The 26,065-nt window shown below is 39.2% G+C and overlaps 1 protein-coding gene, 1 long non-coding RNA gene and 1 other non-coding gene across 3 annotated transcripts in view; 1 reads left to right on the top strand and 2 right to left on the bottom strand.

Annotated features, from left to right (window-relative positions):
* LOC140847665 (uncharacterized) overlaps window positions 1-25,473 on the top strand; it is a 40,598-nt gene extending 15,125 nt beyond the window's left edge. The window contains exons 2-3 of the long non-coding RNA XR_012127665.1: window positions 10,354-10,453; window positions 24,943-25,473. This is a non-coding gene — a long non-coding RNA (uncharacterized lncRNA). The remainder of the gene's footprint in view (window positions 1-10,353; window positions 10,454-24,942) is intronic.
* On the bottom strand, window positions 817-14,126 carry LOC108405283 (transmembrane and coiled-coil domain-containing protein 5A-like). The gene is made up of 11 exons (XM_073228388.1): window positions 14,092-14,126; window positions 12,951-13,100; window positions 12,396-12,519; window positions 11,968-12,018; window positions 11,180-11,251; window positions 8,415-8,471; window positions 7,904-7,963; window positions 7,429-7,493; window positions 6,264-6,321; window positions 4,446-4,486; window positions 817-1,039 (listed from the first exon to the last, which is right to left on the bottom strand). The coding sequence occupies exons 1-11, from the start codon at window positions 14,124-14,126 to the stop codon at window positions 841-843; spliced, it is 912 nt and encodes a 303-aa protein (XP_073084489.1). The 3' UTR covers window positions 817-840.
* LOC140847666 (small nucleolar RNA U13) lies at window positions 3,978-4,088 on the bottom strand. The gene has a single exon (XR_012127666.1). It is a non-coding gene; the product is annotated as a small nucleolar RNA U13 (small nucleolar RNA).
* Window positions 25,474-26,065: the final 592 nt, after the last annotated feature.

Below are 26,065 nucleotides of genomic sequence, written 5' to 3'. Positions count from 1 at the left end.
AGAAAGAATTTACTCATTCTAGGCAATTAACCAGATTAAGAAAGTTGCTTACTTTTTTTTCCATTTGGTTACTTCTGTTTGAAATATTTATCTGTGGTACAAGATGCCTTTAAGCCTTTCATTAAAGGATGACTTTGCTGACACATGATCAGCTGATTATGGGACAGGGATAGGCAATGGACCTCAGCCAATACAGACTCTGGTCTTTCCTGCTGTAGCTATTGGAACAGACTGATTGCGCTGAAGTTGCTAATCTGGTAGCATAGGATTTAGGTTATTGGCAGAATACTGCCACTTAAAGGAGCAATGCCCATTCAGAGAAAGGAGGGAGAGAGATGAAGCCCTGAGGGCACTGGTGAAACTTCTGCATTCAGCCATGCCTGAAACCTCATTTTTTTAGTTCCATAAGGCAGTATCTTTTTTTAAATTTTTCTGTAACTTGTAAATTAGCTTAAGTTAAGGTCACTTGCTGCTATAGAGTTCTAATTATCAGTAGTGAGCCATCTGCATTGCAGAGATCCAGTCTCTTACATTTTGAAGATAAACTAGAAGTATTGATGGACTCTAACTTTGCTTAGCATCTATGAAATTCTGAAAATGGTCTACTTTGTTTACTATTTCATACTATTTAGCTTATCCTATAGCCACTGAAATCTATTGACAGAGCTGTTTGCTGGGCAAGGTCGATCTTGGAAAGACAACATGGGAGGAAAGGTCATCAGTAGGCAAACCTCAAGGGAATAACTGAAGAAAACATCTTCCCTGTACAAGTTCCACCATCTCCTAGTGTACACAGTCAGGTACCACTTGCCTTCTTTTTCCAAGGATGTTTTTTGGGGATTAGTGGGGCAACAAGTCCTCAGTCTGAAGTGTGAGAGATGCAGAGAGGAAGCTTCTTAGCCTCCACAAGGTGCTCCTGTTTAGTATCTTGGGTAGTATGTTGATTAGGAGATCTGGATTTATAAAGCTTATGTGGAAAAACAAGTAGCCCAGCAGTGTGATGAAAAATAGGGTGATGAAAAAGAGAACCTGAAAAACCCTGAAAATAGAAAGCCAAGAAACTGTTAACCAGATGTTAGAAAACCAGAAACAAAATAGTAAGTCATACCTAAATGCACACCTGGTTCCATCTTGATATTCAAGTGTCTCCCACTAAATCTTGTCTCTGTTCCCAGCAACCCCTTGTAAATGTGGTCCTTCCCTTGTGCTGCCTTGCTAGTTACTGCCTTCCATCACTGTGTTTTATTTTCTTTTAGTATTTATCATTATCTGAAATCATCTTGTGAAGTAGTCACACCAGTTTATACCCCACTAGCAGAGTATACATTTCTATGGATCTACACCCTCTCCAACACTTACCATCAGATTTTTAAAGTTTCACTAATCAAATGGGTGTAAAGTAATATCTCAATACGGCCTTGATTTGTATTTCCCTGATGAACAGTGATGCTAAATATCTGTGCATAGGTTTATTGGTCTTATGTGTTCCTTTTACCCATTTATCTTCTAGGTTGCTTGAGCTTTTCTTACTAAATGGTAAAAGTTCTTTATATGTTCTTGATATGAATCCTTTTCCATGTGTACTTTGAATAACTTCCCTGTACTTTCTACCTTTCACTTGCTCTAAGTGTTGAAGAGCAAAAGTTAATTTTTGATAAAGTCTAGTTTGTCAACCTTTCCTTTAATTATAATCAATCCTTTTTATGTCATGTTAAAAATCCATGCCCTATTCCAAGGCCTGAAAGTTACTTCTATCTTCATTGAGAGTTTGTAGCATTTTAAAATTATGTTCACACATTTTAAAAATATGTTCACAAATTCTTTGATACTCTCCTCATTATGTGATTTCCCTTTATTGGATGTGGACTGGACTTAATGGCTCATTTCTAAAGAATACAATATTGTGGAAGTGACAGTGTATGACTTCCTAGACGAGGTACTAAAGACACTGCAGCTTCTTCCTTACTCTCAGGAGAAAACCAGCTGTCATATTGGGAGGATACACAACCAGCCCTGCGGAGATGTGCACGTGATGAGGAACTGAGACCTCTGGCCAAAATTCAGCCAAAAAGCCAGTGTGAAAATAGATCCTCTAGCCCCAGCCAAGCCTTCTAATTACTGTAACTTTGGCCAACATATTATCTGTAGCCTCACTACAGACCTTCAGGTAGAACTACCAGGCTAAATGACTCAAAGATTCCTGACTCACAGAAACTATGGGATGATAAATGTTTATTATTTGAAACCAGTAAGTTTTGGGGTAATTTGTTAAGTGGGAATAGATAACTCATGCTGAATTTTAAAGATTCCTTTATTTATTTTTGTGGACATTTAAGTCTTTAACATATTGGGCTTGATTTTTATATATGCTGAATGTTAGTGATCTGATACCATTTTTTGTCTTATTTGGATAAAGTTTTTCCCTACCATATTTTTGAACAATTCTTCCTTTCTCCTATGACATATAGTATTACATATCAAAGGTCTAAATAGGCACTGTTTCTAAGCTCTTTTTTTGTTCTGTTTCATTGTTCAGTTTTCCTAGTCTGGTCCCAATAGCACACTATCATAATTATTGTAGCTTCATAGTAAGTTCTGAGATCTGAAATGGCATATTCCGCACATCTTGCTTTTCTTTAAAATTTCTAGGTTATCTCTGACCCTTTACTCCTCCAAATATAGTATATTTTAGAATCATTTCATTCAATTCCATGAAAAATCTTTTGGGGAGTCTGATTGGAATTGAATTGACTATTTATCAACTGGAGACAACTGATATATTTCTGATAATAAGGCTACCTATCCATGATCATGGTATTTCTCTTCTTTCATTCATGGTACTTTTAATATTTCTTAATACATTTCTATAAATTTCCCTATAGTGGTCTTGATTTCTTCTTTAAATGATGTTTTTTTGCCCTTTTTCTACTGCTGTGATTTGCATGAGCAAACTGCCACTGTTTCCTTCCTACATTTACCTTACGCAGCTTTTCTGGGCTGCCTCCAGGCCCAGGACAAATTCATTACCACCTGCACTCACTAGTCAGAGAGAACCCCTTCCCCACCAGTTCTCTGATGTCTTTCTCTAGAGTTGATCTTAGGGCCAGGATCCAGGATCCATTCTAGTAAAGTATCTTAGAATTAGAATCAGAGGCCCTTTACAAACCTCCTTCCTGCAAATCTCCTTGAGGCTGGATACAGTATTCATAAGGAGGTTCTGGATGACATTCCCAGGGAAAATCTTAGGAATAACCAACTTTTTAATCTCTTGAGTTAACAACCAGCATACCAGTGCCCCACAGAATGGTCGAGTAAAACAAGAGGGAAGGTATTTGTCGTTTGCTGAACTAAACTTGTACATTCTCCTCCAGATTACCAACTCTCATTAAGGCAGACAGTCCTTGGGAGTCCACGTGGGTAATTCCATGCTGGGCACTGGTGTTAAAAGTATAGGTGAAGGCAGTCCTAGGAGTTCTAGGAAAAATTCTCCTAGTTGTTCCAGGAACACTATATTTAGGGATATCAAAATATGTAGTACTTCATTTACCTTGTATGAAGGGATATCCCCCTTAAGCCAGTATTCTAGACAATTGGAAATTACCTTTAAACACCAATAAGTTTGTTAATCATTTTGATGGAACTCTTTCTAAATCATATTTTATACCACTTTGAATATATGTTTCTGTATGCCTTCTTAAACAGATTGTATTGAACATAATTTGACCTTTTCTTGAAAAAGCAAGGGCTACATGAATACAAATCTTTGCTATCACAGTGATTCCTTCAGTACTAATATGCACTTGGTTCTTGGAATCTTGAGTTCTTACTCAGGTTAATGAATATTTTTGAGCAATTATGTGCTGGATACTGTTATGTGCTTTATCTCTTTTTCACAATCATTTCCTCTTTTATCTGTTATTAGGCAGCAGTATACTTGCATTTAGAAGTTCTCTCCCTATGTATGTATATATTTTTCATGTCAGGGGTAAAGAACTGACGTTGTAACAAGGTTTGAGGGAGGCATGTCTCATACAATAGGGTTAAAACCCAATCACTATGCTTATGAACCCCATTTCTAATCTACTGATTCTACTGGGGATCCAGATACATCAAATGAATTCAGATTGTTAAGGGAAGAGAGTGTAAGTATGAGATTTGCCACATCACTTTTAGGTGATAAGATTCCTGTTTCTGATTACTACTGGGCTGTTGGCTGCTAATACTGGAAAATGAGATTAGTAATTGCCTTTCTGCAAGAAGTCATAGCATTAGAATTGAGAAATGTGGTCACAGATGACACTAGTTTGTTGACTGTGTGTGTGTGTGTGAGAGAGAGAGAGAGAGAGAGAGTGTGTGAGTGTGTATACAAGGTTCTCCTTGTCGTCTGCAGGATGGCTAGTAGATCTCCCAGTTTTCAGGAGGTTTGCTCAAAGATATTTACTTGCCTTTTACAGAGCCATATTCCCTTCTTTTGGAAAGAATTGTCCTGGGAGAAGAAGAAAGGACATTGATAAATAAGCAATTTCTGAAAGCTGTCATCACTGTCAAGTAATATTCAGTGAGCCATTAGTTATATGTTATGCTTAGATACCATACAAATTTCATAAGCATAGATGAAATTTTCAAAGACAGTGTATATACATATATATGCATATATGTGTGTGTGCATTGTTTATATATACATATATATATACACTTACATATTTATATATAATTTTGTATCACCTTCTTATATACTGATAGGAATAAAGGAAGGCATAGAAACATAAAGTATGTTGCCCAAGGTTATATAGCTAGTAAGTGGTAGGGCTAGGCCTGAAGCCTGGGACCTCTGGGAATCTACATTCTGGGCTCTCATAACTCTTTGCTTACCTTCTGCTCAGCCAGCAACCCTTAGAGGAATGAACAAGCTACAGAAATCACACAAATATATTCTGAGATAAGTTTTAAAAGGTATAAAAATGTAAAGATGAAGATATATCCTGAATTTCTGTGGCATTTCTTTTACAAAATATTTTCTTAGTTATTTCATTTTCCTTTTAACTTCCTTGGGAGATAAAAAGACAGAGGAATTAAGATCACATTTTTAAAATTGTGTAAATAAGGCTCATAGAATTGGAATCATGAGAAACTTTGTGTTTTACCAATTTGGTTCTATAGCTTGAGTCCGATGAGGGGAAGTGCCCTCTAATCAGTGCTCAGGGAGCGCCTCTGTAAAGACGGCTCAGCCTCAGGGCACGGGACCGTCATGGGACTCTGGTAACCTTGATGAAGACACTCTGTTTTTCCTCTGATGGGTAGTCAAATGAATACTTTGATGAACCACTGGGGATAGATGATGGGACATGTCAGAAAGTATGCTAAGCCTCGTCCTAGAGAGGGGGAGTCCAGTTAATTTCAGGGTCCAGTTAACTTTTTTGCTGAGTGGAATATGCAAGAGAGGGGCCAGAATAACTTGCTCAGGACAATTGGAGTCATGGTCACTGTGGGCATGTCTGACATATACCCAAACATCTGGATGACCCCAGGGACAATGGTAGATAATTGATGTTTGCTTTTTAGGAAAAGAAGACCTCTTTTTTTTTCTAAGATTATCAAGACCATATATTTCATGCCAAAAAATTTCTGGTGAATTTTTTGCCTCTAAAACCAATATACATTACAAAAATAAAGCTAAATAAAAGTTTATGTTTTAGCCCTGTGAACTTGCTGCCACAAAATGCCAAACAGGCAAAGAGCTGTGATGCTCTGCATCCAATTCTATGTCCTTTTGACCTTTGCATATTGCTGGTGACATAACGATGTTAAACAAACAGATTTTGACTTCTTGTGTTAACTCATGGGGCAACACTTATGTTAACTCATGGGGCAACGCTGATCAGATAGTGACAGATAACCCTGGTGCTCTGTCTGTATTTGGAAAGATTCGGGACCATGTTGGGATCAGCTGGAGAGAGTTCTGTGATTGCAGGAGGCGGACGGTGTGGTGTATGTGTCATGTATTAGCCTCTTCCCTGTAGAGCACACCCTCAGTTACTGTTGCTTCTTGCCTGCATTCTGACCCTTTCAGGTCTTAGACTAGTTTCTATGAGGACGTGGCATTTACATGGCTGTAAGAGAGGGAAGACAGTTGTCTTCTTTGTTTGTTTCAGGTTGGAATGCCTTGAAATTATATCTAGTATTGTTCTTGGAAAATGCACATGGGAAGATTTGTGTATGTTTTATGGCTTATAGTGTTTTGGACACAAGGGTGGAATGCTCACCTTATTATTTTGACTGTTATATTCTTTTGTTGCGGAGTTCATGCTCAAGACTTTTGATCTAGGAGGAAATGAACCAAGATAGGGATTGAAGAAAGTACACTCAAATATTCATACCACATAATGATTATTTAAAAAGTTTTATATTCTAAAGCTGTGCTGTGCACTATGGAAGCCAGTGGCTGCATGTAGCTGTGAACATTAAAATTAATTAAAATAAAAAAAAATCAGTTCCTCAGTCACACCAACCATGTTTCAAGGTACTCAGTAGGTGGCCAGTGGCTACTTATTGGATGGCACAAAGTTTTACTGGGCAGCTCTGTTCTAGAAACTGAGCTTAGCAGTGAAGCCATACTTAGTGTTCAAGAAGGTTCTCAGGAAACTTGAATGTATCCTTCACAATTCCAAGTCCTGGTACCCTGTGGCGCTGCCAGGCCACAATGCATACCAGGGCTATTTAGAGGTGGTATGAAGTTTGGGTCTCTTTACCTTGATCCCAAGATTCTAAAATATTTAATACATGTAAGTACTTCTTGACTAAGTTAAGATTTAACTTCTAAAAGGGGCCAAGAAATGGGAGTGAGATTTTTGACTTTGTTTTCTCACCATTTCAATTCTAGACAAACTCAGAAAGGAAGGGGCTTTTGTCTTACAATTTCTAACCTTTAATGATCATAGTTTAGTAGTTAATATGGTGTACAGTTTGAGTTTTGTAATATGATAGCCTTTGTGTGTCTAGAGGTTAGTTTCATGCCTATCTTATATGGCTGAGTCTCTATGTTTTTGGGGAAATGAGGGTGGTATTAGGTTAAAGGGCTTTTCTGTGAAAGTAGGAATGTCCTACTCATCAGAGTGCCTGACCACCAGCCCTTTTCAAATCAGATGTTCCTGCCCTTAATATAAACCTGAATAATTGAAAATGTTATAAAAGTATGAAGGGAGATGTGTTTCTGTGGTTTTTTAAGATGGATGGGAGAAGGACCTGCATTTTAAAGTTGGTGTGGTTGGTTTAGTGGGAGTCAACAATCACTAACAGAAGGGAGAGAGATGTGGCATTGGGGCTCCCTCAGTCCCAAGTAGGAATTCATCAGAGAAATGTTTGCTGTGATCCAGGCTGAGTTGCAGTTACCACTAAAACCAAGAAGTTCCTTTTTTTGCCAAAACTCACACTTCTCTCTCAAGGAGCTGAGTCTCTACTTCTTCTTCAATTTTTTTCGAAGTTTCCTGGTACTTCTTCCAAGAGAAATAAAAGAAACCACAGTTACTAATTAGAAGCCTTACACTGTTTCTAATCGTATGAAGCATGTGTTATTATGTGGTGACATGAATGCTTGGTCTCCTGTTGCAGCCCCCACACCCACCACCGCTCCTGATCACTCGCTGCACTTCCTACCTTCCCAGGCAGGTCCCTGGGTGATTGGCATCATGAAAGAAAAAGTGCTCATTATGAATTTAAGAGCAGAGAGGTCAGGAGACCAGGACTGTAACAGAATGATATTGGTGGTGGGTTGTCAAGGACCCAAAGTCCCTTTGTAATGCCACTTTGAAGAGTTAATATTGCTCTAGAAAGTGCTCTTTGAAAAGCCTGGTTTCATATCCTGTACCTTACGAACTCTTTCTGACCTGTTACTGAGAAACTGTACCTTAATGCAGATGACCTGATCTTTGCAGAGCTGGGCCACCAATGCATAGTCTTCCATTACCTGGGAAACCAAAATTCAGTCTTAAATTTCTTTCAGGAAATTTCTCTAAGAACCAGAGTATACTTGTTTCTTCCTAAATCCCAGACCCTAAATGTAGTTTTCTAATTGTTCTAAATAAGTTTTTTTCTGTATATATGAGCTCATTTCTTTTTTGAGGATAGATAAGCTTTATTTTGAGGGGAATTTTATTTTGGGACAGTTGGGAGAAGAATAGATACTAATTTGTTGAAGATACAGATGTGGAACATATCCTGTAAAAATTACTGAAGAGAAGGAAACCTAGGAGACTGCACTTATCTTCCTTTCCTTCATCCCCTCCTCAACCCCGTAATGGTTCTGGATCTGGAACCTTACTATATATGTCAATCATTTGCAGAATGTATTGCATCGTCTAACTGAACATCAACTTTTCTTCCTCTGGGAGAAGTAATACTGAAATTACTACCATCACCTTGGCCAGTTCCTTCTCTCGGTCAGCACAGGAAGCTTCCAGCTGTTGTAACTTAACCTATAGAAAGGGAAGGAGATGGGTAACTCAGGCTGCAAGCGGATTCCATTCTGAAATGCTGTCTCCAAGGTTATCTTACAGGTGGTTGACGTGCATCAGGTATGATATCAGATGTCTTTTTAATGGAGGAGAGTCAAACCATGCAGCGTCCTTAAGGTGAACCTACCCTTCTACACTCCCAAGCCCTTAGCATTCATCAGGGCTCCACTCACGCTTAAACTACAATTCTTAGCTTCCTTTCTTGTTAGCTATTTCTCTTAGGAAAAACATCAGTCTTGAAAAACTTCACTCTTCCTTTTCCTTTTACATACTTACTGCTCACTCCTTTTTTGCTCCCCGTGTTCCTTCTTCCTCCTTTTCCTTCCTTGTTTGGTGAAAGCCTGTTCTATATTGGTCACTATGTTGGAGTGATGGGCAGAGGGCCATGAGAGCAGAAAGGATACAGTGGTGAACAGGATTGACAGGCAGAGTCTCAGCCTCACAGAGCTGACATTCTAGTTGGGGACATTAACAGGTAAGTCAACATGATAATGATAAATGCTATGAAAGAAATACAAACAGAGAAATGTAGTGATAGCGATGGCATGAGAGCTATCATAGGTGAAGTCCTGTCTGATGGGATGATACTGGGTTGAAATCTAAATGGTAAATATTAGCCAAATGGAGATCTGGAAGAAATATTTCCCATGCAGGGTTTCAGCAAGAGCCAAGACTGTGAAAGAGCACATATGTAGTGTGTATGTGGAAGTTATGTGGCTGGAGCGTGGGGACACACCTGGGAAGGAGGAGATGAGGCGGGGAAAGGTTGACCTGGGTGAGATTATGTAGGGCCTTGCGGCTTCTAGAGTTTGGTTCCGTGTTTTAATTGCAGTGAGAAGCCAGGTGTGAACTCGAAGTAGTAAGGACATAATCTGATTTGTGTTTTTAAAGAATAAGTCTTTTCTATGTGTGAAAAGCAGATTAAGGGTAAGAGCAGAAGCAGGAAGACTAAGAGGCTAATTTGGCGTCCAGGCAAGGGCTGATGGTGGCCTGCAGAAGGGGAATAGTAACAGAGGGATAGATGTGCTCGGGGCATATTCCCTCGTTAGAGCAGACGAGCCTGCGTCTTCCCTTCCTTCCACTTTTAGCTCTACTGTTCCCACTTTGATCTGGGTACCATTGTTTCACATCTGAAGACTTCTAACAGTTCTTTCCTCTTCAGTCAGTTATATCCAGGACCAGAGAGCCAAATGCACTAAGGGCTGTATTTTCAGGACGGTGGTCTGAGACACAAAGAGGCGCAGCAGGCCTACCATTAAACTGAGGAGCTGATTGCCAGGATGTAAGAACAACAGAAGCAAGAGATGCTATGGATTTCATAGAATTAAGAGAAATCACTTGAGAATTCTACAACACATGTAGGCAAATGGGAGTAATCTAAAGGGTCAATAATGCTTTAGAGTTCTCTGGAGGTGGGCTAATAGCTTCCGGGAAAATAATGGCCACTGTTCTGACAATACCTGGAACTACCTATAGTCTTTCGGCTCAGCTGGGGTGACACAGCATCACCAGACTTATAGCCTCACCATGGGCTCTGCTGGGCGAGTGTCAAGAAAACCTGTTTTGAGCAGAAGGAAGCCAATGCAGTTAGTTATACGGCAAGGCTAGTCAAGGGGCTTCCTAAGCCTTTCTAACCTGAGCCCCAAGTTTATCCTGAAGCACATGCAGGCTCCACATTTCTTCCTTTCCAGATTCATTTCCTGGACAGGCATGGCCAAGCAAGCTGTTTGGGTGGCTTTGGACTTCCTGTTTTTTTTTTGTGTGTGTGGCCATCAGTATTAATTTGGCTGACAGGAAATAGGGAAGTAATTCTCTGTTTTTCACTTTGTATTTCTATTTTCAGTGTGTCCATACCTTCAGAGGCTCCACAGACATAGTATGGGCTTAAGTGTGAGCTTAAGAAGCTAAAGAGAAATAAGGCAAGGGCAAGATGGAATTCTACAGTAAGTATCAAGTAAGAATTTTACCTGATTTCTGAATAAAAAAATAAGTCCACCTTTTCGCATCTTTGTTCAGATGGATGGTGGTTGTGCCCAGGTTTTTATCTTTGGAACACAATTAGAGAAATGCTAAGCAATGAATGATGCACTCAGAAGGTAGAGATCACTAAATATTTGAGTGATAAATTGAATGAAACCTTTCTGGATGGGAGTCAGTGACAGAGTGTGTAAATTACCTAGCACACCATAGATTGACAAGTGCTAGCTCTGCTGTATGAATCCATACATTTGCCTCAGCTAGACTTTTAAATAATCATGTTAAATATGTGACATTTCGAGGATTTACTCTTCAAAAAAAGGAAAGTATTTTAAAAATATACAGTTTCATTCAGTTTTCAAACTGAGGCTGAAAGGGGCTGATTAAATTTCCCAACTTCATCTACCTCACTAAGTGCTGGGACCAGGATATAAACCAGGGACTTCAGTGTTATATATGCATTGTGCAATTGTGTTCTGCTCTTCCTGAAGGAAGAGAAACAAAATGTATGGCTTCAGAGTGAAATTCTTTACCAAGGGCAGAAAAGAATTCATTACTCAGTAGCCTACGCTTAAGTCTGACATGGGCTAAAACTACAAATAATTTATCCCAGTTTTGATAGTTGTTTCCACTTAAAAGCTTGCTTCCTAGTCACGTAACCCAAACCCACTCAAGATTGCTTTTTCATTTACCTTTGACTCTTCTAGTGGTCCCTGTAGATGGCCTTGTTCACACTTGGTTGCCTTTTGCGATTTCCTTGTAAGCTATGATTTTAAATAAATACATATTTTAAATAACAGTACATCAAATAAAAAATTCTAGAAGACAAGCACACTGTTTGGTGTGTAGAGCCAATAACATGGCCTTGATAAAGCTGCCAGGAGATGGTCCCTTAATGGATACTTGCTGCCCTTGGAAACATCTTTATTCTACCTCCATCTTCTTCTCACTAGTCTTGGCCAGCAGAGCTGGAGTCTGCCCAAGCAGCAGTACTTCCCTGAACCCTATGCCATTCCGGGCTGCAGAGGGCTGCAAGCGTGGGTCAGAAAGTAGGGTGATCATAGGAAACCCACTGTATTTTGAGCAGGAGTTGAGGTGGAGTGAATGCCTGGATTAGGAAAGGGGAAGCCCTTGGGATTTAAGTATTTTAAAAAGTCTCTGTTGAAAATAAAATCAACCTTTCACCTTCCGACAAAGTGTCAGTGGATTCCATTTTCTTGTGATAGAATGAAAAATCCACGGGATCACCAAATAGCCCCAATGTCGCACCCACTCCCTTCACCTCATGCCTGCAGAGGGAGTCCATGGCATTCAGGGACGAGGCTCAGCCTCGGGAGAGGGGGGCAGGGGTAGAACCCGCCCACCCCCAGCACAGATGTTTCTGACATGTGGGATCCTCTGTGATCATTTTCCCTCCCTGGTCCCTTTGAGAACTGGAGCCGCTGCGGGGAACCTGGGGAAAACTAGAGCCCCATCCCACCTTTTTCTGAAGTTCTCTTGTGTCATGGACCAGAGTGTCATTTTTCCTTTCCTGTTGAGAGAAAGAAGCAGAGCATCACGGTGGAGCTCCCTGCGACCACCCATCTTTATTCAGCTGATTGCTGTCCCCTTTCGCCTGGGGCTGTTTCCCTGCAGTGGCTCTGCCTCACTGCATACTGTCAGGTAGAGGACCTGTGGTTTCACATCCACATATGTATCTACGCCAACTCGCCAGGATAGACATGCCCACATGCAGGGCTTCCCAATATGAAATATTACCAAAGAAAGTGTGCCCTGAACACATATTTTACCATGTCTTTTGACTATTCTTTGCATGTGAAAAAGAGGAGACTAGCTTATCTGATGACTGATGAGAGACAAGCTGAGGAATAACACCTATCCGATGGCTCTTCGCAGCTTTCTGCTTACCAGTCTGGCTATGTCTTCTTCCAGGTCTTGCAGTGGTCTTTCCCTTCCCACGGTGGTGCTATTCTGCTGCTCCCACTCCTCATCTTCTGTCAGGTCTTGGGGCTGAGTGATCTCACTTTCCAGCCTGAATGACACAAGCACATATTGTGAGGAACAGACAGCTTCAGAACTGAAAAAAACACATCTATCAGTTTTAAGGGTAATTCAGGGTCAGTAAATATGGCTCCCAAGTCAGAAACCCATCTTTCCTGGGTCCTTACCATCATAGTCACTTCAAAAGCAGGAAAAAAAAATCACTTCAACATTTGACCTGATTCCCAAGCCAAAATACCCTAGTGTTCTTTTAGCTCAGGTGAATATCATCCAATCTTTTAAGAATCTCTTTGAAACTTGCTATAATTCAGAGTTTGAGCCACAGAAAATGCCAAAGAATGAAGAAGAAACTGCTACATAAGATATAGGTCTCTAGAGCAGGTAGGAAAATTCAGGTTTGTCTCCTCTCCTCTATCCCATCCCTTGGATTGGGAACTTCCCTCAAGGAACCCCAGCACTCACCTCTGTATTTCCTCTGCTTTCTCGTGGATTTTGAGAAGAAGTTGCTGATTTGCTGCATCTATTCTTTGAAGATCTCTTTCAAGGTCTGTGTTCAAATTGTCAATGTCCCTCTTTGACCGGGCCAGTCTTAAGATCTCCAACTCCTCTGACCTATAGGTTCAGCCCACGAAAGGAACAAGGGCCAGTTGTCTCAGGGTCAGGGATCTTTGGGCCAGGAGGGGTATCTAGGAGACCTGCAATCCAACAACCTGGCTGTTTCTGGGAGCGCACCTTTCCTTCTTCATGGGAAATCGTATTTCTTAATCCTGCCCTACAGTTTTTTTCAGTAATTCTCAACTCAGTGAGCAAGAGAGGATTTTCCCGGGCTTTCTTGATCCAAGTGCTCAGTGTAATAGCGCACCTCCTCCCTGGTTCCAGGAGAAGTTTGCTTCCTTATAGCCTCTTGTGTTGGAGAGGATGGCCTCTCAGGCAAATGGTGCACAGAGTCTGCTCATGAAATACACTTCCATTGAGTGTTTTCATCCAGGCACCTGGCACATCGCTGAGAGTTGGTTCCGCCTTATGCCGCCACAGCTCTCCGCCAGCAGACGGGGCTTCTGCTTCCCCCTCCCTCCTCGCATCTCAGAGCTTCTCCATTGCCTGCTACAGAGCTTGGGGATCTACCCTGGGAGATACTCCACCGAGTACACACACATATGATGCAGGCATTCACTTTCAAGAATGCAAACGTCTTTTTTGAAGTAAATTTGAATGTAATAATGGTAACACCTCAGTGGTTTAGAAAGGGTACCTGAAAAATGGGAAGTTCTTAATAATGTTTTCTTTTTGTTGTGTGTCAGTTAATTGGTTTCTCTTTGAAATGATTAACTGGGAACAAAGTGTGAGGGAGAGGTCTTTTGTTTTGAGTAGGAATGAGGGACGATCTTGGCAAAGTAAGTCCTTCCTTGGAAGGGCTGGTTGGATGCGGGATTTACAATAGCTGTCACTTCAGGAGGACATGGAGTGCTTGGGTGGTGTCAGCAGGGGGTGGGGTGGACAGGAGCGTAGGAGGGAGGGTGGGGGAGATGAGGGAAGTCATGCAGCGCAGGCCTGCTTCACGCCTTGGTCCTTGGATGTGGCTCTGCATAATCGTGATACTTACTCGTGATCTAGCTGATCCTCCTCGGGTTCTTCCATTGTGGATTCCCTGAAATACCAGCAGACATGCATTGGATGAATTGGGGAAATGGCTCCATTTATGAAACACAGGGCAACTAGCCAAGAGTCCCAAAGGATAGGGACAAAATCAAGTCAACTGATTTCCTCCCTCCAACCCCCAGGTTTTGGCCATGACAAAACCCAGCCCTTTGATTCTTCTGTCCCTGATCTGACTGTACTTCAGATAAGGATAAACTGAGGATACAGGGATAATGCTGGGAAATTCAATGTATATCCTTCTAGTGGGTATATGCGGAGATGGTTCTCTAGAACAAGAACCCTTTCAAACTTTGCTCCAGGTAATTAGAATCAATAAAGGTTATCCATTCCTCTGAAGTTCCTTTTTGCTCCGTGCCCAGCTGCTTTCCTTAAGGCCCCATGGGAATGAATGTAGGTGCATAACCGCCCTGAAAAGTAATCTTTCTGACCTCTAGCCAGGACTCTGTAAGGATCTTCAGATATTAAGATCTTCAGTATTAAATAGGGCTCAGAAAAACCAAGCAGAAGTAGATAATGTGGTTCATTCTGTACCTTAGTTTCCTCTTTTTCTCCAATTCTTCAATAAAACGGTCCCCCTTCTGACATAAATGGCTTCCTAATTCTACGTTAGTCTCTCAGCTTCTGAAGTCCAATCTTTCCCCACTGGAACCAACCAGTAGAGTGTCAGAACCGTCCAAAGGGTCAGGACTGCTATTGACATAGGATGGGTGGGGCAGCATGTCACAGTGGGGTGGGTGACAATGGTCATTCATGCAGAGTTCTAAGGGTAGATGGGTGTGTGTGTTTTATGGCCAAGTCTTCCATTTGGTGGTAGTCAGTTTAATGGTTGTGATTCCTGGGTAGTACGAAGGGGTGGTCCCTGTGTTTTATTTTTCTCGCAGATTGAGCTTCCTCTCTGCCCGAGTGTGGCTATGGGAACCTGGGGCCTAAGGCCATAAGAGATTTTTAACTGGGAAAAGTCCATGATATCTCGAGTTGGCCCCATTGTATTTTCTGCCAACTTCAGTCAGAGCAGGGAGAGGGGAAGATAAAATAAATTGCACTACATAAAGAATATGTTCCTGCAGACATGAGTCTGTAAACTTTGGCCGCATTCTGTACAATTTGTAACTTTTCGCATAAGTCAAGGAAACCTGGGAAGTTTTGGATCTCTACTTAAGGACTGTATTGAGTTGATTTGTGGACCAGAGTGACTTCTTAACATACTGTAGTTTCTAACAAACTATTTGTAAAATTAATGGCCTCTGATGACCCCCATTACCATCTCCCTTCTTCCTGAAAGAAGGCATTTCATTGCTTTATGAAGCTATACACAGAGGAGTAATTAAGTAACAATTCAGGCCAATGCCTGCCTCTCCCAGGAATTAATGGTAGGGAGAGTTCATTCATCCCAGCTGGTTATATAGCTTTTCCAGGAAATGCCCTGGACCAAGGTTATCATAGGAACTAATTGATTGGATAGGGACTTTAACTGGGATAAAAATAAAGCTTTGTCTCCTTCCTGGGGAGCTTTTCTCCTGGAGGGGCTAGCAAAGGCAAACCTGTAGGGGCAGCAGAACCCCAAAGCTTGGGACCTTGTGTGGAATGAGGACACCTGCTATTAGTGAGAATTGCTAAATCAAGGTAGAAACAGGGCCTTGGGGGCAAATGAAGGTCTTTGATGTAAGCATTGCTGCTATTCCAGAGATGGCTTGATTAACACCCAGTGCATCTTTAGAGCAGCTGTCTTCACCTCGTAACTTTTCCAAGCCATGCTGGGCCCTGTGCAGAAGAGTCACCGAGACACATCAGACTGTGCTGCATTGTGGCCAGAAACTCTGGCCTTTGTTTTGCATGGCAGTCTGTTGTGAAAACATCCCCTCCTCTTCCAGGCTGGGCACTCAGAATCTGTTTGTCTGGCCCTCTCCTTTCTGCTGTGAGGGGGCAGGCCAGGTGCCTGAGCCGTGGATGTGGCTGCCTGGGCCCCTGCCCTTCTGCTGACTCACCTGTTGTTTCACTTTGGCAGATTCTGCTTGGGTATGTTTATAGATGAGCCTGGTTTTGAGGCTCATAACTATCCAAGACTCTAGAACGTCATTGTAGATCATTGTTTTTCAAATACAGAATCAAATACACGATTTTCCTTATGTCCTTATTTATTTTACTGTGTTGGAGGCACAACTGTGCTAGTGACTATGTGGGTCTATCTGTGTGATTCAGGATTAACATATTAGGAATGCTTTTGTGGCCTAAGATTTAAGCCAAATTCTCCAATCAACCTTACTAATCAGCTGTCTTTCTGATTATCTGCGATTGCTCCCATCAAAGCTGTAATTATTGTATTGGTATTTGGTATATTTGTATCCTTCAGTCCCCAGATACAAGTCTTTATTCAGTTCAGAAAATTTTTCTTCTTTCCCCTCTTCTACCTCCTCCCTGCTTATTTTCTCCTCTATTTGCTATTTCTCTTGAATTTAGAAATTTCTGCATTGCTTTGAGTTCTTTGTGTGTGTGTGTGTGTGTAAGTGTGTGTGTGAGAGAGAGAGAGAGACCTGCCCTCAGTATCCCTCACCTAACATAAGGTGACTGTAACAGCAACCAACCCAAGAAGAGATGGGGCTTATGCCCAGGCTCAGTCCTCAGGTTCTCAGATGTCCCCAGCTTGGGTTACCGAATTTCTGAACTGATAAAGTGAAACTACAGCCAACTATTAACTTCTCTGTTATCCTTCCATCTGGACCTAAAAGATAGAGTTAAACACAGAATCATATTTTCTCAATATGAAAATATTAATAACATATATTCCCCACCCCCACCCCACCCCAATAAGGATATCAAAACAAAACACATAACACAAAATAGCTCTTGGCATATGAAAATATCCTGATGTTCTGAAAAGTGGATCAGTATGAAAGAGTAAAATATATAACTTTTAAAACAGAGCAAGTGCAAAATGACGGCACCTGTGTCAGAGAATTTGAAGGCCCTATTGTAAACTCACTGTAGCTGCCCTCAGCAGAATCAGCCATGGCAATGCTTTCATTCTTGGATGGGCACATAGTAGGAGAAAAAGTCTTGCTGTGAGATCTCTGCTCCCAGTATTCTTTAGTCTCTACCCTAGAGGTACCAGTCATCTCCACCCAGTTGAATTAGAAGGTGTTTTTGGCTTTCTGCTGGGATTCTATCTACTTACTTTTGATGTTTGTAAGTCGGGGGGGAAAAATCCCAGAGTAAAATAACTTTGAAACTGAAATCAGTCAAAGGGAGAAATAAAGTAGGAGAAACCTGTTTATTTCTTGCAAGCAGTCATCCACATCTGCTCTCCCGTGTCTCTTGCAACCTGGTTGCAGAAGAAGGGACCACACCCAACCTCTCTCTGGTCCTCCTCACCCTTGTAAATATCTGTTGATATAGAGATGGACAATTTCTCTCCACCCCTTGGAAACACTTATTGATATGGAGCTGTCCTAAAGCCAGGTGAGAGATTCTGGAAATACTGCAGTTTTACCCACAGTGTTCCATGGTGGCTATAATCTGATGGCCCTTCTTCATTCTAGTAGTGTGAGCAGTAGTAGACAGCTCAGGATTTCTGCTGTGTGACGTCCTCAGGGACAGTTTCCAGTGTTGATGCAGGCTTTCTGTCTTTATACATGGATAGTCATTTCCATGACAATTTTGAAAGCAGACTGGCATTTAGTCACTTTCATGCTACTATCTTGTCTTTAATTCTTTTCACTTAAATGGGTTATGTCAACCTATGCCTCTGTTCACTATTTGTAAATTAGGGATAATCTTAATTACTTCCCAGAGGCATGAAGATAAATTCAGTTCATAGATGTGGAAAAATATTTGGAAGTGAATGTTGTATGCATCAGAAATTATTATTGAGCTTTTGATTAGTCACAAATATTGCAGCAAAAAAGTTATGATTTCAGGATTGAAATCTTTAACTGCTGTCTGAATATTCATTCTCTACATTAAAAATAGCCACTGGATATAATAATTTTGTTTAGTGGTGTGCTCAGAGGTAACCAGAATAGGAAGGAGTTATATATTCTTATAGCAGACCATGTGGGTTATCAGAATAGGAACTAATAAAGTGTGTGGTTTCTTTTTATTGTAAATCTGTTCTTTCATCTCTATTTACTTTGAAAAAATCGTTTCTCCAATAAAACAACCCATGATGAGTTTACTACACTTCCATAATATGATGATGCAAATACTTCTTTACTGCTAGAGTCTCAGCAAGCAGAAGTAAAATGCAGTGCTTCAAAATTATTTGTATTTCCTTTTCTTCTTGCTTTCTTGAAATATAGGTGGGAATTGGTCAGAACCTAAAGGACTCAGTATTTTTGGAGACATGCTTTATTTTGTTTTTGCTCACTCATTTAAAAAAAGTCAAATAACTCATTAAAGAAACTCCTTTTCTATTCTTTTTAACATGTGAGAGTCACTAGTGTCTAGAGTATTAGTGATGATTTTGGATCATTTGTTTGGGTTCAAATCCTACACCACCATGATTTAAACATTTAAAGCCTTGGTTTCCTAACTAGAATGAAGATTTTCTAAGTTCATTGAGTTGACAATTTTATGTGTGTGTGTATCTGTGTGTGTATTCATACTTATATGAAAAGTTGGTAATTTTGAAAAAGTTTAACGATCTGTTAAACTAGAGCAATATCCTAGGTAATAGTCATGCATTTGTTATGGGATGGCATGGAGGCAGAGTCTGGTTTGGATTGCAGAGAGATAAATGGCTCCTTGTGGCTAATATTTTCTTTGTCTTCTGTGGGATACGTCTGCATGTCAGAGAGTTATAAGCCCAGAGGACATCTATCAGACAAAATTAACAATCAGGGCTGCTCTCCTTCAGTTTGCTTTTTAAATAATCACACTGTACTAGGTGTGCAGGCAATAGGTAAAAAGTATCAACTTAGTGAGTACACTGAGGGGTTTAATCGGTGCTGTTGAAGGCTAGGAATAACAAACAATCTCATTATAAAGCATGGAATGAACATGGAATTACTGGTGGAATTGGAACTTGTAATTCTTAATAAGTAGATAATGGGCAGTAAGAACTCCTAGATTTAAATACTAAACAAACATTTGCTCCTACCTGTGATGTTGATGTGCTCTAGTGAACAATTTTGTCCATGAACGTAATGAAATACTTGATAATATGTCCATATACAAATATGCAGATACTTTGATTTCTACAGGGAAGTAAGATATATGGAATAAAATAATGCAAATTGCAATTACTTAGATCTCTTATGAATCTTAACAGGGCAAATCTTAGGGTACTCTATCTAGGTGATGCATTTCAAATGCTATTGCAGTTTTAATTACATCAATATGAAGACCCTTAATTAAACTCACAGGAAAAATTACTATTTGCATTAGCCGTAATACTTAGTGCTGTCAAGTCTTTGGCATATCAGTCAATAGAACATGATGCCTGAATATCTAAAGGTGATCATAAATCACTTATTATTGACAGTACACTCAATTACAGTCTAAGATCATTTATTATAAAATCAAAGTTCAGAGTGCTGTTCAAGCATGGCTTCTGTGTCCACAATGGCAATTCTCCTGAAATCCACAAAACACCTTTTCTGCTGTTAAAGATTGTTCTTGAAGTGTAGGGCCTCATGAGTGGTATCTCTCGAGACCACTATGGGACACGAGACCAGGTACAATCCAGTCTTCTTTCTGGAGTACCACCTTTCCATGCCCTTTTCCCTTGCCCTGCCAGCCCTTCTCTATTTGTTTTTAAGCCCTTAGATGTTACGTTCCCACCTTCAAAGAGCTTGACTGACTCCTGAGACCAAGCTGGGTCCCCTGTTGAGTGCTCACATAGTGACCTGTGCTGCTCATAGGAATATATTAATTATGTGATACTGATATTACCTGTGTAATTATTGTCCCCTCCCAGCTCCATTCCCAGGACGAAACAGTGAATCACAGAAGGCAGGGGTCAGGCCTGCTACATCCTTCTGTGTCTCTTAGACCTCTAGCAGAGGGCCAACCCATGTCAGATGTTCAAAAATGATTTTTGAATTAATTTAATGAAATAAGTGATTGTGCAGATTAACAAGTACAATCTGGCTAAATGGAAATAAAAAGTTTATTTAAAAGGTAAAATTAGAAGTTAAAAAACCCACAGGTTTGGGTTATAAGTCAATGAATTAATAAAAACAACCCAAAAAAGCTATCTAAGTGGTTTTTTAACAGTGAAAAAATTATATCTATATTTTTAATTCTCTCAATTCAATGGCATTAAAAATTTGTGAACAGAGCTGGTTTCTATATGTAAGCTTTCTTCTGAAGATAGAAAATTACTGATCTTAAGTCAGCAAAGTATCTCATACAACTCTCTGGTCTACTTTATATATGGCTTTCAGATAGATCTATAAATGAATTCTGCTCATAATAGTTTTTTCTCTGGCAATTTGAGAAAGGTTTTAGAATCTAATTTGAGTATTCTAATGGGGTACAAGATTCTGTTGTGTCCCAAATGCTATAAATGAAGAAAATATCCCAGATAATTTAATCCCAGATAAAAAAGACATTTTCTTTGTTAAGCAAGTGTACACATTCTTCAAACTTTTATTTATAGTAAATGTCAGACATACTGAGCTGGGTTTTTACCTTGGTTATGGTGAGAATACCTCATCTGCTACCTCATTAAGGTAGTGTGTTATAGTAGAAAGAACCTGGATTTTCAGTCAGATGAATATGAGCTTAAGTTCCACTCTACTGTTTATTGGATGTTTAGAATATTATTTCTCTGACTCTCAGATTCCTTATCCTTACAGTGGGGATAACAATACTTAAGCCATGGGGGTGTTTGAAATTCAATGTGATATGATGTAAACATGCCTGGAGAACAATAACAGTATTTTCCTTTCTTCCTTCTGCTCTTTATTCACTTAACCAAGAAGGATATAAGAGGAACTCTCCCACTTCTCTGGGTCACTAACACAGGCAAGTTTGTGGCAGTCTCTGAAATACATTAGAACTTTAACATACTAGATTAGTAATACACTGATAATAGGAATAAGATAATGAAAAGTTATATAGCATGGTATATAGCATTTATAAGACATTTTCACGATTATCTTACATATATTCCTCACAATGATCTAGTGAAGAAGTGTTATATAATGCCGGAAAGTATATTAACTCTGAAGTCTAAACGGCCTGGCTTACCTCCAGGTTCTCCTGCGTCCTGACTTTTGACCATTGGTGCCTCCCTCTCCTCTCTGTACTTCTGATTCCCCGTGGGTAAGATGAGGATAAGGGTGTCTGCCTTACAGGATTAATGCAGCAACAATTGTGGAGGGCACCATGCAGTATCAAATACTTACTAACTGTGAGTTATCATTGTCTTCTGAATGCCTAGTCAGTGTAATGCTTGGTATTTGCTCAATGGAAGAATTTAAGGATAGACAGTTTGAGTTACTTTGAAAAGCTCAAATAGTGTTAGTCTAATGTATGCTTTAGACTATGGGCTTCTGATTCCAAAAGCTATATTTCCCTTATAGCTATCTTGTCATCCGGGAATCTCCACATGAATCCTGTGTAGTATCAAAATGATGACTAAATGCCATATGCTCGTTGCCTTTATCCTTGTTTGAGAACATGACTGTTCCCTGATGAGCGTAGAGAATCAAGAGTGAGCAAGCGGACCAAGACTGCTCCACTAGCTCGCTTGCACTCCAGAAGAGCTTAGAAAGTTTATGTCGAATAAATTGGAAATCTATTTTTCATTAGACTTGTAGAGGAACATTTCTAGTGCCATGTGCTGGATCTTTCTCTGAAAGAAGAGGCAATTCAAGATGTACTTCTCTCCAGTGATTTTGATCATCTAGATATAACATGATAGAGCCTCAGAAATAGTTCACTCAGTTTGGTACGCTATAATAATTCACCACTGTGGCAGTAGTTTTCTTTGGCAAGGTGGTTATTTTAGGGGGAAATAATTTTGTGTAGGAGATGAAGCAAACAGTTGACTTCACTTGAGTTGAAACCAGTAATCTTCTACAGAAAAGGCTATCCAGAAATTCACCACTCTGTCTTAAAAATTCCCACTGAAGAAAAAGCATGATTGATCTTTGTTGATATTTCTTTAAATCTAAAATGGATTGACCTTGTCTATTTATGTAGCATTTTATTCCCAAATCTAAATTCTCATTCACCATAATCTAACATAGTTTATGTAATGCCTCAAGTCCCTTTTTTAAGTAACATTAAGAATTTTGTTTCCACCACAAATGAATAGTAAGCACTCCTGATGGGGATAACTAGGAAAAAGGCAAAACTGAGAAGAAATGAGAGGTAATGGCGGTGGAAGAGTGGAGCAAATTTGGAAAATACTCTCAAATGCTCAATGGACTGAACCCGTTCCTCGGTACCACAGAGGATCATGGTTTTGCACCTAGAAATAGAATTCAGATATATTCCAGGTTTGAAATCAGAAAGGTATTGAGCCAACTGAACTGTTGGGATGGATGCACAGAAAAAGAGGGCCAGTCAAAAAATGGTGACAGTGGGGATAGAAACCAGAAACCAGATTTGTTAGGGTCTTTAAACTGAGATAGGATTTTGACTGCATTTGAAACTACAATTCATGAACCAGGGTGTAGTCAAGGATGGCTCCCTGTTTTATTACCTAGGGGTCTCAATGGTTGGTAACTACTGAGATGAGAAATCTCAAGGAGGAAGAGCTATTGAGATGGGGACAATGCATTGGTTTTGGACATGTATATTTAAGATAATTTCAGGGCATTTATTTTTTTAGTATTTATAGTGTACAAGTGCTGAGCTAAGCTTTGAAGGAATTTTGGAAAAAGACAGAGTATTGATCCTTAAAGAATTTATACTGTATTAAAGGAGAAAATATATGACTCTAACTAACTATAATGTTTAGTAGATTATTCTAGGAGTTACTACAAGACGGACCAAGTTAAGTCTGAGAAAGGAGATTTCTATGACCTGAAAAATGATTATAATATCTCTATCCTTCTAGCTAATTTCATTTGATATTTTATTTGTAACTAAGTAATAAGGAAATAATGTTAAATTAAGAGAGCTTTTATATATATTGACAGCTTTAGGTAACCATGAACAAATACATTTGTTTGTAATTAATATTTATACAATTGTGTATATTTTTTGTGAATATAGGAGATATTCTTCTAGAACCTCCAATCTATTCTGTAAACTTAAACTTTCTGCATTAATTATTAATTGAAACTTAACCTATTTACTGAAGCCACAGTAGTAAATAAGATGTATTTTAGCAATTTAAAGTTGGATATCACCATCTAAATTTGCTAATAAAATTTTATATTTTATATTAGGCACTTAATATATTATTTTTGTGCATTAAATCTTTTCCAAAATATTTCTAAAGAGTGATTATAATCATTTATATGTGTAAATCATAAATTTTATATACTAATTTTTACTTTCAGTAGCCCAATAATTTAAATTATTTTCATTAACCCAAGTGCATTTTGTAGTACAGCAAGCCATATTCTTGATTTCTACATTAGAAAGAAAAATACTTTATATTTTATATCATTAATCCATTTTAATGGGTATGTAATTTCTGTGGGCTTTTCTTAGTAAAGACATACCTCTATGTAACTGTTTAAAAATATTTGTATAGCTCAGAGTTGAAGGCTTCTTAAATTTGTTTTTGTATCTCAAGCTTTCTCTATAAATGTATGTGATACTAATTTTGAAAGAACAGCAAAACTCTTGTGAGTTATATTGTAGATGTTAATGACATTGTTAAAACAATGACAGATTGCTTTGATGGTGGATATGCACTTAACTGGAGAAGTCTAACAAAATGTGCTATTTCATATTATTTAAAAGAGTTAGTAAAAAACCATCACCCACTTAGTCATGTCTTAGCCCAAATCACAAAACATGTGTATTATCAAAACTGATAAAAATTGCAAGAAGCATGTATTCATGTACATTCATTCAGACAACCATTAAATAGTGTTTGTTAACCTTTAATTCAGATGTCTGCAGTAAGATAATATAATGTAAAACACCAGGCAGTGGAGGGTCTTACACTGTCTCTGCTATGGTTTTTATTAGCCTGTTATTTGATGCTGAATGCAGTTATACCCCAAAGACAGTCTTATATGTAAGTTTCATATCAATATATTATAATACAAATTTAACCTACTATATTTGTGACAAGCATTAACTTTATTGCTTGGATCTATGAAAATATAGACATTATTGTTGACAAATGTGCCCATACCCTCCTCTGTAGCATGGGCTTGCCCGTGTGGTCCCGAGGACCTGTGTGGGCTCTGGGCTGCACCCTCTGACTTTGGAGGCCACGAAACCCAGAGTGCTTTAGCTCCCTGAGAACTTCTCATTGAATTTTTATGTTAGCTGTTGTATTTTTCAAGGCTGTGTGTGTGTGTGTGTGTGTGTGTGTGTGTGTGTGTATTGCTTAGCTCAAAGGGAAGAATATACTATTAAAATAGGTAGAAGGCTATAGATGCTTTTAATTATGTTCTTTTCACTTCCCTGTGTTTTCTTATTTCCTATAAGGAACATGTGTTCTTCCAGAGTAACACAATTGTAAGTCAAGTTTGTTATTATTGAATAGGAGAAAGTGATGATGAAACCTGTGCGTGTTCCCACCAGTAGAAAAATTAGATCCTACCTTACCAGAGGAGCTTTAATTGAAGTTTAACATTTATTCGATCTACCAGAGAAGTATATGTATTATTTCCCCAGCATTGATAGCGATTATTTTTTCGTGTTCCTCCAAATACAGTGGTGTTCAGAAAAATGACAGACGCATGACTAAAGCCGTCAAGATGCTCCTAGTGCTGTGGAGTGCTGTGGGTGTACTAGAACAGCCCTCACCCTTGGGAGAGAGTCAGAAAATGAAGTTCATCGATTGTCTCTTAGACTTATACTTCCTCAGGCCAAGGGCTGATAAGCATTAAGCCTTTTTTGTGTGAAAACTTGACCTGGGATAGGAATAAAGTAGAATAGTTAAGAGACTTTGAAATATAACCTTCACACTAAATAACCTCTATGCCACCACACAACAAGAATTTGGACTGGTCAGAGTTCATATTTTTACCCACACACACATGCAGATACTCAAACACATGTTCACACAGTCACACACAGACATTCAGATTTACATTTGCAAGTCCTCCAGAAACAGATATATTTACATGAGTCCTCTGAAGTGACTAATATGTTTTTGTCCCATGGAAATAAAGTGTGTGTGGCTTATCAGCACTTTAATTTCTTGCCAGTTTTCCAGGAGTCATTTTTACTTGTGAGTCTTTAACCCACCTACCTTTCTTCATAGTTGTGAGCAAGGTATTTCTTCAAGGGTGATAACAAATTCAGTGTACTACAGCTTGCTTTGCTGTTTGATGATGTTAAGATACTGAACCACTAATTCCCTATTCTTTATTATGGACTGACACCTAAAAATTGTGTAATTATGTGTCAGTTTCACTTAATTCATTACAACATGCATAGGTTTTAAATAAGAGGCCATTATGGTAATTCTCAAGCTCATTTTCCTCTTTTCCAGAGATGTACCGTCTTTATACCTAGATACATCTTCATACCTAGGTATATACATCTTTATACCTAGATAAGTTTTTAGAACATATTTGGAACCCACAGATGTCTGGGACTGACTCTAGATTAAGTCTAATCAAACTCAAGGATTTACATTTAAACTATTATTAACCCTCCTAAGTGTTTGTAATCAACTAATCTCATTATTAGTTCTATGATTGTTTGTACTTTTTATACTGATAAACAAACAGACTCATTTCTTCTAATTAAATTGTCTCCTAACATTTCAACTGCTTTATCAGGGTAGTGGTCAAATTACTGTGTCTTTAATTAAGAACACTGTGATTTGG

Source organism: Manis javanica, unplaced genomic scaffold (genome assembly GCF_040802235.1).
Source record: "Manis javanica isolate MJ-LG unplaced genomic scaffold, MJ_LKY HiC_scaffold_30, whole genome shotgun sequence".
Classification (NCBI taxonomy): Eukaryota; Metazoa; Chordata; class Mammalia; order Pholidota; family Manidae; genus Manis; species Manis javanica.
Note: the sequence above shows the minus strand (reverse complement) of the source record. Positions and strands in the feature narration are given on the sequence as shown.